The 16,343-nt window shown below is 39.5% G+C and overlaps 1 protein-coding gene across 1 annotated transcript in view; it reads right to left on the minus strand.

The window, feature by feature from the left end:
• Positions 1-16,343, minus strand: part of LOC115226109 (probable ATP-dependent RNA helicase DHX37) — an 81,587-nt gene that overhangs the window by 36,798 nt on the left and 28,446 nt on the right. Inside the window, exons 13-21 of the mRNA XM_029797093.2 lie at positions 14,885-14,968; positions 14,115-14,238; positions 11,998-12,082; positions 9,605-9,728; positions 7,637-7,717; positions 5,946-6,053; positions 4,474-4,598; positions 3,755-3,851; positions 3,143-3,208 (exon numbers count right to left, since the gene is read on the minus strand). Coding sequence (XP_029652953.1) covers positions 3,143-3,208; positions 3,755-3,851; positions 4,474-4,598; positions 5,946-6,053; positions 7,637-7,717; positions 9,605-9,728; positions 11,998-12,082; positions 14,115-14,238; positions 14,885-14,968 — 894 coding nt within the window. The remainder of the gene's footprint in view (positions 1-3,142; positions 3,209-3,754; positions 3,852-4,473; positions 4,599-5,945; positions 6,054-7,636; positions 7,718-9,604; positions 9,729-11,997; positions 12,083-14,114; positions 14,239-14,884; positions 14,969-16,343) is intronic.

Below are 16,343 nucleotides of genomic sequence, written 5' to 3' on the forward strand. Positions count from 1 at the left end.
AACAAAAGGGTTAAAGTCACCATAATATTTTTAACCCTTTTGATACCAACCCAACTAAAACCACCTCTGGCTCTGTAGTACAAATGTCTTGTTTTCATAAGTTTTGAATTAGAATCTTCCACCAAACCTTAGTCACAATTTATGTTCCTAACACTAGCTGAATGATAACTAAGTTATTTTATTAAATTCTTTGTTATATTTAAAATTAATTGAAAGAAACACAGAGCATCTCAACAGAAATATGGTAACAAAAGGGTTCAAGTCACCATGATATTTTTAACCCTTTCGATACCAACCTGGCTGAAACCACCTCTGGCTCTGTAGTACAAATGTCTTGTTTTCATAAGTTTTGAATAAAAATCTTCCACCAAACCTTAGTCACAATTTATGTTCCTAACACTAGCTGAATGGTAACTAAGTTATTTTACTAAATTCTTTGTTATATTTAAAATTAATTGAAAGAAACACAGAGCATCTCAACAGAAATATGGTAACAAAAGGGTTAAGAAGAAAAATAATCAGCAGAAGCCATGAGAGAAGGAGACCTCAACGTGGTCACTCTATATGCTAGAAATAATAGCCTAAATTTCCTTCAATCCACACCCTTCCAACTGCTTCTAATGTACATCTGCCCAAATGTAGAGGTGTGTTTAACCCTTTCATGACCAACCCGGCTGAAACCACCCCTGGCTCTGTATTACAAATATCTTGTTTTCCTAAGTTTTGAATTAAAATCTTCCATCAAACCTTAGTCACAATTTATGTTCCTAACACTAACTTAATGATAACTAAGTTATTTTACTAAATTCTTTGTTATATTTAAAATTAATTGAAAGAAACACAGAGCATCTCAATAGAAATATGGTAACAAAAGGGTTAAAGTCACCATGATATTTTTAACCCTTTTGATACCAACCCAGCTAAAACCGGCTCTGGCTCTGAGTACAAATGTCTTGTTTTCATAAGTTTTGAATAAAAATCTTCCACCAAACCTTAGTCACAATTTATGTTCCTAACACTAGCTGAATGATAACTAAGTTATTTTACTAAATTCTTTGTTATATTTAAAATAATTGAAAGAAACACAGAGCATCTCAACAGAAATATGGTAACAAAAGGGTTCAAGTCACCATGATATTTTTAACCCTTTTGATACCAACCTGGCTGAAACCACCTCTGGCTCTGTAGTACAAATGTCTTGTTTTCATAAGTTTTGAATTAAAATCTTCCACCAAGCCTTAGTCACAATTTATGTTCCTAACACTAGCTGAATGATAACTAAGTTATTTTACTAAATTCTTTGTTATATTTAAAATAATTGAAAGAAACACAGAGCATCTCAACAGAAATATGGTAACAAAAGGGTTCAAGTCACCATGATATTTTTAACCCTTTTGATACCAACCTGGCTGAAACCACCTCTGGCTCTGTAGTACAAATGTCTTGTTTTCATAAGTTTTGAATTAAAATCTTCCACCAAACCTTAGTCACAATTTATGTTCCTAACACTAGCTGAATGATAACTAAGTTATTTTACTAAATTCTTTGTTATATTAAAATTAATTGAAAGAAACACAGAGCATCTCAACAGAAATATGGTAACAAAAGGGTTAAGAAGAAAAATAATCAGCAGAAGCCATGAGAGAAGGAGACCTCAATGTGGTCACTCTATATGCTAGACATAATAGCCTAAATTTCCTTCAATCCACACCCTTCCAACTGCTTCTAATGTACATCTGCCCAAATGTAGAGGTGTGTTTAACCCTTTCATGACCAACCCGGCTGAAACCACCCCTGGCTCTGTATTACAAATGTCTTGTTTCCATAAGTTCTGAATAAAAATCTTCCACCAAACCTTAGTCACAATTTATGTTCCTAACACTAGCTTAATGATAACTAAGTTATTTTACTAAATTCTTTGTTATATTTAAAATTAATTGAAAGAAACACAGAGCATCTCAACAGAAATATGGTAACAAAAAGGTTAAGAAGAAAAATAATCAGCAGAAGCCATGAGAGAAGGAGACCTCAATGTGGTCACTCTATATGCTAGACATAATAGCCTAAATTTCCTTCAATCCACACCCTTCCAACTGCTTCTAATGTACATCTGCCCAAATGTAGAGGTGTGTTTAACCCTTTCATGACCAACCCGGCTGAAACCACCCCTGGCTCTGTATTACAAATGTCTTGTTTCCATAAGTTCTGAATAAAAATCTTCCACCAAACCTTAGTCACAATTTATGTTCCTAACACTAGCTTAATGATAACTAAGTTATTTTACTAAATTCTTTGTTATATTTAAAATTAATTGAAAGAAACACAGAGCATCTCAACAGAAATATGGTAACAAAAAGGTTAAAGTCACCATGATATTTTTAACCCTTTTGATACCAACCTGGCTGAAACCACCTCTGGCTCTGTAGTACAAATGTCTTGTTTTCATAAGTTCTGAATTAAAATCTTCCACCAAACCTTAGTCACAATTTATGTTCCTAACACTAGCTGAATGATAACTAAGTTATTTTACTAAATTCTTTGTTATATTTAAAATTAATTGAAAGAAACACAGAGCATCTCAACAGAAATATGGTAACAAAAGGGTTTAAGTCAACCATGATATTTTTAACCCTTTTGATACCAACCTGGCTGAAACTGGTTCTGTAGTACAAATGTCTTGTTTTCCTAAGTTTTGAATTAAAATCTTCCACCAAACCTTAGTCACAATTTATGTTCCTAACACTAGCTTAATGATAACTAAGTTATTTTACTAAATTCTTTGTTATATTTAAAATAATTGAAAGAAACACAGAGCATCTCAACAGAAATATGGTAACGAAAGGGGTTAAAGTCACCATGATATTTTTAACCCTTTTGATACCAACCCAGCTGAAACCACCTCTGGCTCTGTAGTACAAATGTCTTGTTTCCATAAGTTCTGAATTAAAATCTTCCACCAAACCTTAGTCACAATTTGTGTTCCTAACACTAGCTTAATGATAACTAAGTTAGTTTACTAAATTCTTTGTTATATTTATAATTAATTGAAAGAAACACAGAGCATCTCAACAGGAACATGGTAACGAAAGGGTTAAATTTCAAAGGTGAGAGCTTAAATGTCAGAGTGTAAAGGTGAACTTACAATGATCTGTTTCTTATCTGGAGACGTGGGATATGGGAAGTTTAACACCTTGTCAATCCCCAAAAACTGAAAAGAATAAAGCAAACAAATATTGGTTTGAAATTTTGGTACAAGGTCAGCAATTTGGCAGAAGTGGGTAAGTCAATTACACTGACCCCAGTGCATAACTGGTACTTATTTTATTGACCTTAACAGGACAAAAGGCAAAGTTGGACTCAGCGGAATTTGAACTCAGAATATAAAGGCAGATGAAATAAATGCTAAACATTTTGTCCAACATGGTAACGATTCTGTCTTTAATCAAAAGGGATAATTGGCCTCGGCTAGAATTGAACTCAGAAAGTAAGCAGCTACTTCAAGGCATTTTGTTCAACTCTTCATTTCCAATCTTCCAAAGCATGTTATGTCATGCAGAAATATTACCTTACTTAGAAACAGGTGAAGGTTTGCAACAGGAAAGGCATCCTCCTGTAGAAAATGTGCCTCCACAAATTCACTTCAACCCATGCCAGTAGGGAAAGTGGATGCTATATCAATGGTGATGGTCACAACTACACCATACTGCGCCTCCCCAACCACCACTACACACACACAAACTGTAGATGGTCTTACCCTCATTTGTAAGATGATGTCCTCAAGTGGTCGACGAAGAATTTCTGGCTCTGAGTAATCAATAAAGTCATCGTTGTAGACAGCAGAGGAATATAATCTGGAATGGAAGATGGAAAAGAATGAAGACTCAAGGCAGAAAGTAATGCCCTCAGGTAATTTCAAGAATAACATTAACAATAATTCTAAAATTGTAGATAGATTCATAGATAGATAGATAGTGTTGCCACCATAGTAACTAACACATTTTGATTAAAAATGTGGGAATTTTAAGTGCAAGTCTGTCAACACAGACTTCAAAAGTAGACTACATGTCTATTATCATCATCATTTTGACATCTGTTGGTACTGATTCCATTTGGGAATCCTCCATGCCAAATTCATTGGAGGTCTTGTCTAGGCGCTCTACCAGCTGTTTCAATTCTTGTGAGCCCACCAGTCCAACAATATCTATTTCTTTACTACCCACAAGGGGCTAAACATAGAGGGGACAAACAACGACAGACATAGGTATTAAGTCGATTACATCGACCCCAGTGCATAACTGGTACTTAATTTATCGACCCCGAAGCACAGGTTCATTAGGTTTCTGCTGTCAATGTTAATGATACCATTGTGGTCTTCCAGAGCATTGGCCATAATCTTCTCAGGGAAGATGTTGAACAAGATCAGCAAGAGACCTTCGCCTAGGGTTAAATGAAAAAAAAAAAAAACTGACTAACCTGTAACAATGACCAGGGCCAACACGCCCTGCCCGCCCTGCTCGCTGACTTGCAGAAGCCTTCGAAGTCCAGGTCACCTTGAATATTGAAGCTCCAGTTACTTTATCACAGTACTTTGTCTTCACCTGTAATATAAAGTGTATACATTTTACCTGTTTCAGTTATTTGACTGTGGCCATGCTGGAGCACAGCCTTGAAGGGGTTTAGTCTTGTTAGTCTTTGTAAGCCTGGTACTTATGCTATCGGTCTCTTTAGCCAGACTGCTAAGTTAAGTGGATGTAAACACACCAACAGCGGTGGCAAGAGACAAACATAGACAGAGACAAACACACATACATTATCATCATCATCATCATTTAACATCCGCTGTCAATGCTGGAATGGATTGGATGGATTAACCAGGGCTGGTAAGCTGAGGGACTTTGCCATACTGCAGTCTGATCTGGCATGGTTTCTAAAACTGGATGCCCTTCCTAATACCTATTTCTTTACTACCCACAAGGGGCTAAACGCAGAGAGGATGAACAAGGTCAGACAAACAGATTAAGTCGATTATATCGACCTCAGTGCATAACTGGTACTTATTCAATCGACCCTGAAAGGATGAAAGGCAAAGTCGACCTCGGCGGAATTTGAACTCAGAACGTAGCGGCAGATGAAATACCTCGAAGCATTTCGCCCGGCGTGCTAACGTTTCTGCCAGCTCGCCGCCTTCCTAATACCAACCATACTGAGAGTGTAATGGGTGCTTCTGTGTGCCAGTTGCGTGGCACAAATATCTTCCACAACTACAATGTCACTTGACTTGAAGGGCTGCCTTCTTAAGCACAGAATATTGCCAAAGGTCTCGGTCATTTTATCATTGCCTCTGCGAGGCCCAGTGCTCAAATGATAGACAGAAAGATAGATAGACAGACAGACAGCTAGATAGATGGATAGACAGAAAGACAGACAGATAGATAGATAGATAGACAGATAGATAGATAGATAGATAGATAGATAGATAGATAGATAGATAGATAGATAGATAGATAGACAGACAGATAGACAGACAGATAGACAAATAGACAGATCGATAGATAGACAGACAGACAGAGAAAGAGAGATAGATAGATAGCGAAAGAGATAGATAGATAGATAGGATGGATAGACTGATAGAGAGAGATAAATATAGATATAGAAAGAGAGAGATAGCTAGATAGATATGTACATAGCCAGACAAACAGAAGGATGGATAGATAGATAGATAGATAGAAAGAAAGAGAGAGATAGGTAGATAGATAGATAGACAGACAGACAGATGAATTGATAAATAGATAGATAGACGATCAGAGATGCCAGCATGAACAACGGACATTAAATGATGAGGATGATGATGACAGACAGGTGGGCAGGCAGGTATGCATGTGGGCAGACAGACAGGTGGCTAAAATGTCACTAGCGATAGTGAAAGTAAGTGAAATTGGCCTTACCTTGCCAGAGTCAACAACATATTTGATGTCGGGGATGGTGATGGAGGTCTCTGCTACGTTGGTGGATACAACACAAAGACGACAGTTCTTTGGCGGAGGCTGGAATACCTGGAAAATAACGGCAGGTGGGGAGAATATTAGGGGACAGAGTTGGTTCGATGCAGAAACTGAAGGACACATTTTACAGGGGATAACCAGTCTGTGAACATATTCTTCCATTGTTTTATTCCTGTTACAGTCATTAGACTGTGGCCATGCTGGGGCACTTGCCTTGTAGCCTTTTAGTTGAATGAATCAACCTGAAGATAGCGCTTTGACAGTTCCATTTCAGATGATTGTAACAACAGTGAAAAAAATATCAACAATATCAATATCAGGCGCAGGAGTGGCTGTGTGGTAAGTAGCTTGTCTACCAACCACATGGTTCCGGGTTCAGTCCCACTGCATGGCACCTTGGGCAAGTGTCTTCTGCTATAGCCTCGGGCCGACCAAAGCCTTGTGTGTGGATTTAGTAGACGGAAACTGAAAGAAGCCTGTTGTATATATGTATATATATATATATGTATGTGTGTGTTTGTTTGTCCCCCTAGCATTGCTTGACAACCGATGCTGGTGTGTTTACGTCCCCATCACTTAGCGGTTCGGCAAAAGAGACCGATAGTATAAGCACTGGGCTTACAAAGAATAAGTCCCGGGGTCGATCTGCTCGACTAAAGGTGGTGCTCCAGCATGGCCGCAGTCAAATGACTGAAACAAGTAAAAGAGTGTATATATATATATACATACACATATATATATGTGAAAAGCTTATTTGAGTTTCCCTCTGCCAAATCCACTCAGAAGGCTTTGGTTGGCCCGAGGCTATAGTAGAAGACACTTGCCCAAGGTGCCACGCAGTGGGACTGAACCCAGAACCATGTGGTTGGTAAGCAAGCTACTAACCATACAGCCACTCCTGCTGCATGGATATATATATATATCTAAGTAAATAAATGGTACAACGAGGTACCGATATTTACTGGAAAATAGCGAACGTAATAAATACGACGCTAATGTATAGCTTCACTGCGTGTATATACAAGCAAAGACGCGTGTGTGCAACAAACATGAAAAAAAAAATGTCTTACCTCTAGGAAGAACATCTGAAAAATGGAAAACCTAGAATCGGATAATGCAGGACCGGTTTCAGACTCTTCAAAATACGTTTTGGCGTTCAGACGAGTGTACTGGCATAGATGTGGCAACATTTGAAATATTGTCGAGGTTTATGCAGCTGATGAAGATAAATCAAATATACGTTTGGCAAACGTATTTTGAAAAATCTGAAACCGGTATTGCATTATCCGTTATCTAGGTTTTTCATTTTTCAGATGTTCTTCCTAGAGGTAAGACAAATTTTTTCATGTTTGTTGCACACACGCATCTTTACTAGTACATACGCAGTGAAGCTATACATTAGCGTCGTATTTATTACGTTTGCTATTTTCCAGTAAATATCGGTGCTTCGTTGTGCCATATATTTACTTTTATGTATAATTTTACCTTCACGGGCAATCCTTTACTGGAAAGCAATACTCTCGTATTGCATTACTATTTTCATATATATATATATATATACATACACACACACACACACACATACTTACATACCCATACGTTGGTGATGATGATGATGATGGTGATTTACTTACGCGTGCCTGCTTGTGTCCAGGTAAAAGGGAATACATTGGTAACACATACAAGGGCTCAACAGCAACGGACCCAAGATCTGGCTGGAGAAGAGAAAAATGTAAGGAATATTAGGAGGTGGCTGCAGAGAGATGAGCAGAGGAGATTAAATGATGTGGAGGATGAGGGGAAGGCGTGTGAAGGGAAGGAGGAGGGACGAAAGAGGAAAGAAAGGATGAGAGGGAAAGGGGAAGGAAGAAGCAAAAGCAAAGGAGTAGAAGGGAGAGGTGGAAGAGGATAAAGAAGAGAAGGAGAAACAAGAAAATGTGGAGGAACGAGAGGATGTGGAGGAGGAAGGGGAAGATAAATTAAGTACCAGTTGCAAACTGGGGTTGATCTAATCAACTGGCCTCCTCTCCAAAATCTTCGGGCCTTGTGCCTAGAGTAGAAAAGATTATTTCTGCTCTATATAAGGTGGCAAGCTGGCAGAGTTGTTAGCACGTCAGGAAAATGCTAGACAATATTTTGTTCTGAGTTCAAATTCCACCAAGGTCGACTTTGTCTTTCATTCTTTCAAGGTTGATAAATTAAGTACCAGTTGCATACTGGAGCCTGGTACAGCCCATCAGCCGGCCAGCCCCTGTCAAACCATCCAACCCATGCCAGCATGGAAGACAGAGAAATGATGATGATGATGTGTCCCCCATCCCCCGCTGTCTCGACATTGTGTGACAGTCGGAAAAGATTGTCATTGTCATACAAGCAGTGTGACTCGTTACAGATTCTCTGTGAAAACATGTCTGGCCAAGGAGAAATATAACCATTCTTAGGAAGAGCTGAAGACCGGCCACGTGAAGGACATCAGGACATAGAAAACTTTGCTTCCATAAACTTCGTCCAACTCATGTAAGCATCACAAAGAGGATGCTAAAACATTGACCGAAATTTATTTGTATACTAGCAGTATCGCCCGGCATTGCTCGGGTTTGTAAGGGAAATAACTATATAAGCATTTTTAGAGATGTAAAGTATAATAGCCACCTCAATATGGCTAACCACAAAGTGGGGGGGGTGTTACTGTAGCTTTTTATGTTCTGAGATTTAATAATAATTTTTTAGAGAGTTACTTCCCTTATATAATAGCAAAAAAATGCATTAAAAATGGGAAAAATTGATGGTAAATTTTTTTTTAAATCATAGACTCAAAGCTCGATATGAATCACGACTATAAGATACCCGGTTTTGGTTAAACTGCACCGCAAAATGTGGGAGTAGTTAGGAATCTAAATCGTAGGAGACAGACACACAACTTCACTTTTATATATAAAGACTAGCAGTATCGCCCGGCGTTGCTCGGGTTTGTAAGGGAAATAACTATATAAGCATTTTTAGAGAGTTACTTCCTTTATAGATGCCAATTCGGGCTTTCTTAGCCATTTCTGTTTTGGTGTCTTCAAGCCATGAAGTCGTTGTTCTAAAAGAACGCTGGTCTCCTTGACAACGCTTTACGACGTTGATTTCTTTACACTCCCTTCCCCACAGCTTCACGAGGGAGGGAAGAAGGGGGAGAAGCAAACAGGTGCAGGTGTGACCATGGACGCCAACTCCGCCGCCATCGACACACGAAAAATTATGCATTAAAATGGAATAAAAAATGATGTTAAATTATTTTTTAAATCGTAGACTCATCGTAGACGCGCGCTAATAGTCAGACGGGCTCGATATGAATTACGACTATAAGATACCCGAATTTGGTTAAACTGCACCGCAAAATGTGGGAGTAGTTAGGAATCTAAATCGTAGGAGACAGACAGCACACAACCTCTCTTTTATATATAAAGATTAGCACATAATGTGAAAACATGGAGACACAAAACACAAACACACATATTTATAACTGAACAAATATTGGCCCAGTACCCTCTAAACATTCAGCCACATAACCTCTCCACGATTAAGGTGAAAACAAAACAAAATAATACAAAAGGTACCTCAGTCGATATATCAGCCATCACATCGTCGTCATCAACTTCTGCAAAGCCATCAGAGAGATCGACATCCCCTTCATTATCTTCCACTAATCCAACCTCTTTCTTCTCCGGATAAATGGAATAACTAAACAAAGAAAGCAGAAAAATAAAAGATTACTTGCACGAGTCGGGAAGGGAGATAACAATAAGGCAAAAAGTTACATACAAGTTGACAGGGGAGGTAACAAGATATAAGTTCAAATAACTGAAACCTAAATTTCTAAATATTTTCTTAAAGCTAAGTGATCTCTCTTCCCAACTGTTCCCTCACGCTCGTATATAACGTGAGTTTGCTAGATACCTGTTCTAGTCCCTTGATCATACTATAAACCTCTCATCACCTGTCATAAAGCTACATCCTGCAGTATTACAACCCCACTCAGTCGAGATGGATTTTTCTTTTCATAACATATAACTGCCAAGTAAGTGTGGCATCCTATAAAGGACAGTGCTACTGACATTTATAGCCCCAGGAAGACATCAGCAGAATTTGAACTCAGAATGTAAAGACAGACAAAATACCTATTTCTTTACTACCCACAAGGGGCTAAACACAGAGAGGACAAACAAGGACAGACAAACGGATTAAGACGATTACATCGACCCCAGTGCGTAACTGGTACTTATTTAATCGACCCCGAAAGGATGAAAGGCAAAGTCGACCTCGGCGGAATTTGAACTCAGAACGTAACGGCAGACGAAATACGGCTACGCATTTCGCCCAGCGTGCTAACGTTTCTGCCAGCTCGGAATTTGAACTCAGAATGTAACGGCAGACAAAATACCGGTAAGTATTTCGCCCGGTGTGCAAACATTTCTGCCAGCTTGCTGTCTCACCATTATCAATATAATGAAGTAACAGTGACTAACCCTCCTTCCTCCTTCATATCTTTCCCTTCTCCCTTCATGCCCTCCCCTTCCTCTTCCTAACCCTCCTTCCTCCCCTTCCTCTTGGTCCTCCACTCATATTCAGTGTCCAATGAGTATTTACAAGAGATGTCATTGCCCCCATCTAAGAATCGAGTTTCTGGATCACTACCCGTCCTCAGCGTGTGTTAATCACAGGCTAGTCATGAAAACCCATTCCACTCGAAAAATACTATATGCTTTTCCAGCAACAAACTGTCGCTAATCTCAAAAGAGGAGAAATAAACTATATTAAATCTCAGAGCGAGATGTAAGCAGTAGCAATACGGAATCATAACATATATTTGCCAAGGGCGCTGGAGTGGCTGTGTGGTAAGTAGCTTGCTTACCAACCACATGGTTCTGTGTTCAGTCCCACTGCGTGGCATCTTGGGCAAGTGTCTTCTACTATAGCCTCGGGCCGACCAATGCCTTGTGAGTGGATTTGGTAGACGGAAACTGAAACAAGCCTGTCGTATATATGTATATATATATGTGTGTGTGTGTGTGTGTGTCTGTGTTTGTGTGTCTGTGTCTGTTCCCTAGCGTTGCTTGACAACCGATGCTGGTGTGTTTACGTCCCCGTTACTTAGCGGTTCGGCAAAAGAGACCGATAGAATAAGTACTGGGCTTACAAAAGAATAAGTCCCGGGGTCGAGTTGTTCGATTAAAGGCGGTGCTCCAGCATGGCCGCAGTCAAATGACTGAAACAAGTAAAAGAGTAAAGAGTAACCAAGTGTGTCGTCCTATACAGGACAGTGCTACTGACGTTTATAGCCCCAGGAAGACATCTCTTCCAGCTGGCTAATGACAAACATTCTGTGGAAGAGATGAAAAGCAAAGTCGACCACAGCAGAATTTGAACTCAGAATGTAAAGACAGACGAAATACCGGTAAGTATTTCGCCCGGTGTGCTAACATTTCTGCCAGCTTGCTGTCTCACCATTTGGAAGCACTCCGTCGGTTACGACAACGAGGGTTCTGGTTGATCCGATCAACGGAACAGCCTGCTCGTGAAATTAACGTGTAAGTGGCTGAGCACTCCACAGACACGTGTACCCTTAACATAGTTCTCGGGGATATTCAGCGTGACACAGAGACCGACAAGGCCGGCCCTTTGAAATACAGGTACAACAGAAACAGGAAGTAAGAGTGAGAGAAAGTTGTGGTGAAAGAGTACAGCAGGAATCACCACCATTCCCTGCCGGAGCCTCGTGGAGCTTTTAGGTGTTTTCGCTCAATAAACACTCACAACGCCCGGTCTGGGAATCGAAACCGCGATCCTACGACCGCGAGTCCGCTGCCCTAACTACTGGGCCATTGCGCCTCCACATCTCACCATTATCAATATAATGAAGTAACAGTGATTAAAGTAGCTAGAATTAGAGCAAAAGACAATCCAAAAGTGGCGAACCTGCAGGAAATAAAGAAACTCTTGAACAACTCACTTGTTTAAACTAATGTCTGGAAGCTTCTCATCCTTTGAGTTCTTCTGTTTTTTTCGTTGAAGGAATTTTGGTTTTAAGGGTTTTTCTAAAAAAAACAAAAAAACATCAATCGATAAAATAAAGTAAAAGAAACAAATGGATGGTAGAATCAGTAGAGCATCAGACAAAACTCAATGTGGTAGGTCACTTTTAGGATTGGATACTACACAGGACCCTGTTCTGAAGACAATGAAATAAAAATAGGGACCAGAAACAATGACAGGTAACTTAGGATAAGGTGTTTCTTTCTTTTATCCTTCTTTTATACTTGTTTCAGTCATTTGACTGCGGCCATGCTGGAGCACCGCCTTTAGTCGAACAAATCGACCCCGGGACTTATTCCTTGCAAGCCCAGTACTTATTCTATCGGTCTCTTTTGCCGGACCGCTAAGTGACGGGGACATAAACACACCAGCATCGGTTGTCAAGCAATGCTAGGGAGACAAACACAAACACACATATATATATATATGTGTGTATATATATATATATTATATATATATATATATATTATATATATATATATATATATATATACATACATACATACATATACATATATACGACAGGCTTCTTTCAGTTTCCGTCTACCAAATCCACTCACAAGGCATTGGTCGGCCCGAGGCTATAGTAGAAGACACTTGCCCAAGACGCCACGCAGTGGGACTGAACCCGGAACCATGTGGTTGGTTAGCAAGCTACTTACCACACAGCCACTCCTGCGTCTGTGCTAATTATATAGTCTTTATTTTTTCACTTGTTTCAGTCATTTGACTGCGGCCATACTGGAGCACTGCTTTGAAGGGTTTTAGTCAAACAAACCGAACCTAGGACTTGGTTTTTGGAGCTTAGTATTTATTCTATAAATCTCTTTTTGCTGAACTGCAAAGTTACCGCGAGGGAGGGGGGGGGGATAAACACTGGTTGTCGAGTGGTGATGGGGACAAACACCAGCATAACTGTGACACCCAAGGCTATCACATAATGTCATGGCGATGGGACAGTGTCACACACACACACATGCACCGCCTTACTGGCACTTGTGCCCGTGCTTGTAGGGTGCCAAGAGCACCATCCGGGCGTGATCGTTGCCAGAGCACCCAACTGCCTTCCATGCTGGTGGCATGTAAAAGGGCACCATTCAAGCGTGATCGTTACCAACATCGCCGTACTGGCACCTGTGCTGGTGGCATGTGTAAAAACATTCAAGCGAGGTCGTTGCCAGTTCTGGCTGACTGGCCCCCGTGCTAGTGGCACGTGAAATGATGAAAGGCAAAGTCGACTTCGGCGGAATTTGAACTTAGAATGTAAAGACAGACAAAATACCTATTTCTTTACTACCCGCAAGGGGTTAAACATAGAGGGTACAAACAAGGACAGACAAACGGATTAAGTCGATTACATCGACCCCAGCGCGTAACTGGTACTTAATTTATCGACCCCCGGAATGATGAAACGCAAAATCGACTTTGGCGGAATTTGAACTTAGAATGTAAAGACAGATGAAATACCTATTTCTTTACTACCCACAAGGGGCTAAACATAGAGGGTACAAACAAGGACAAATGGATTAAGTCGATTACATTGACCCCAGCGTGTAACTGGTACTTAATTTATCAACCCCCGGAATGATGAAAGGCAAAGTCGACCTTGGCGGAATTAGAACTCAGAACACAGCGGCGGACGAAAGATCCCTAAGCAGTTCGCCCGGCGTGCTAACATTTCTGCCAGCTTGCCGCCTGAGCACACACATGGACCCTTAATGTAGTTCTCAGGGAGATTCAGCGTGACACTGAGCGTAACAAGGCCGGCCCTTTAAATTACAGCAACAACCCATCTTTACCAGCTGAGTGGACCGGAGCAATGTTTTCAAACTCCAGCACTCAACTGGTACTTATTTTATCAACTCTGAAAGAATAAAAGGCTAAGTCCACCTTGGCAGAATTTGAACTCAGAATGTAAGGAAGGATGAGATTCCACCAAGCATTTTGCCCGTTATGCTAACGATTCTGCCCCTGTGCTGCCCTGACCTTTTAAATATTAAAATTTAAAAACCATTGCTGAAAGAGGGATCTTACCAGTTTTACCAGAATTGTAGGGAAAACGGTGCTTCAAATAATGGCAGAGAGTTCGTACTTCCTGTTGGCTGGTGACGAATATTAAAATGCCTCCTTCCGGCAGTTCAAGATGAATTTTACAAGCCTTGAAAAATAGAAATTGAAGAAAAATTCAAATCATGATGAAAGTAAATAAACAAAGTTTGCTTTTAGAAGCAGTGAGGTATATTGAAAGATACAGATAAAGAAATAATTTATTCTCAAGCACCGAATAAGTTGTGTGTGTGAGGCTCTGTCTCCTCCTGCTTTGTAAATTGAATAGACTTTGAGGTCTGCACCTGAAGATTACTTAGCGATACAAGGTATGTTATGAAAACCTGCCTAGGCTAGTGTCCCCAATGCATGAAACTATTAGTACCTTATATCTTTATACTGTGTACCTTATATGATATATATATATATATATAAATATATATATATATATATCTAAAGTTAATCCAAACACGAAAACACAACAACGCGAGGACGTGGAACAAATATAGTATTATTGGACGCTCAGGAAGGAAGGGAAGAAGGAGGGTTTAACGTTTCGAGCGGAGCTCTTCGTCAGAAACATAGGAAAAGGAAAGATCCAGAGAAGGGAAGACGGAGGAAAAAAAATCGCCAAAGGTACACACGAGGTCACATTTTGAAAATATATATATATACACACACACATGTGCGCACACATACACATATATACACACATACATTTTCAGACACAGATACCAATGATAAAGTCAATAACTCACCTTACGGTAAACATCAACAAGGTAGTTATCTACAGGAGTATGTTTGTTGAAGTGAATCGTCACAGGAAACTGTCGAGAATCTATCTGAAAGGAAGAAAGTGGAAGAATATTGCAAAGGATCCGAGAATTATAACAGAAGATAGAAGGACAAGCTAAACCCTTTCACGTTCAGATTAATCTACCAAATGAAATGGTTATGCATTCACATTGCTTTGAATTAATCATGCATTATCTCATAGCTTTGAGATTTCAATGATGTGATTGTTTATTTTTAGGATGACCTTGTAGGGTAGGTGTGAGAGGCTGGATCTGGCCTTGTTTTGAATTAATCATGCATTATCTCATAGCTTTGAGATTTCAATGATGTGATTGTTTATTTTTAGAATGACATTGTAGGGTAGGTGTGAGAGGCTGGATCTGGCCTTGTTTTGAATTAATCATGCATTATCTCATAGCTTTGAGATTTCAATGATGTGATTGTTTATTTTTAGGATGACCTTGTAGGGTAGGTGTGAGAGGCTGGATCTGGCCTTGTTTTGAATTAATCATGCATTATCTCATAGCTTTGAGATTTCAATGATGTGATTGTTTATTTTCAGAATGACATTGTAGGGCAGGTGTGAGAGGCTGGATCTGGCCTTGTTTTGAATTAATCATGCATTATCTCATAGCTTTGAGATTTCAATGATGTGATTGTTTATTTTTAGAATGACATTGTAGGGTAGGTGTGAGAGGCTGGATCTGGCCTTGTTTTGAATTAATCATGCATTATCTCATAGCTTTGAGATTTCAATGATGTGATTGTTTATTTTTAGGATGACCTTGTAGGGTAGGTGTGAGAGGCTGGATCTGGCCTTGTTTTGAATTAATCATGCATTATCTCATAGCTTTGAGATTTCAATGATGTGATTGTTTATTTTTAGGACGACCTTGTAGGGTAGGTGTGAGAGGCTGGATCTGGCCTTGTTTTGAATTAATCATGCATTATCTCATAGCTTTGAGATTTCAATGATGTGATTGTTTATTTTTAGAATGACATTGTAGGGTAGGTGTGAGAGGCTGATCTGGCCTTGTTTTGAATAATCATGCATTATCTCATAGCTTTGAGATTCAATGATGTGATTGTTTATTTTTAGGATGACCTTGTAGGGTAGGTGTGAGAGGCTGGATCTGGCCTTGTTTTGAATTAATCATGCATTATCTCATAGCTTTGAGATTTCAATGATGTGATTGTTTATTTTTAGGATGACCTTGTAGGGTAGGTGTGAGAGGCTGGATCTGGCCTTGTTTTGAATTAATCATGCATTATCTCATAGCTTTGAGATTTCAATGATGTGATTGTTTATTTTAAGAATGACATTGTAGGGTAGGTGTGAGAGGCTGGATCTGGCCTTGTTTTGAATTAATCATGCATTATCTCATAGCTTTGAGATTTCAATGATGTGATTGTTTTTTTTTA

Source organism: Octopus sinensis, linkage group LG29 (genome assembly GCF_006345805.1).
Source record: "Octopus sinensis linkage group LG29, ASM634580v1, whole genome shotgun sequence".
Classification (NCBI taxonomy): Eukaryota; Metazoa; Mollusca; class Cephalopoda; order Octopoda; family Octopodidae; genus Octopus; species Octopus sinensis.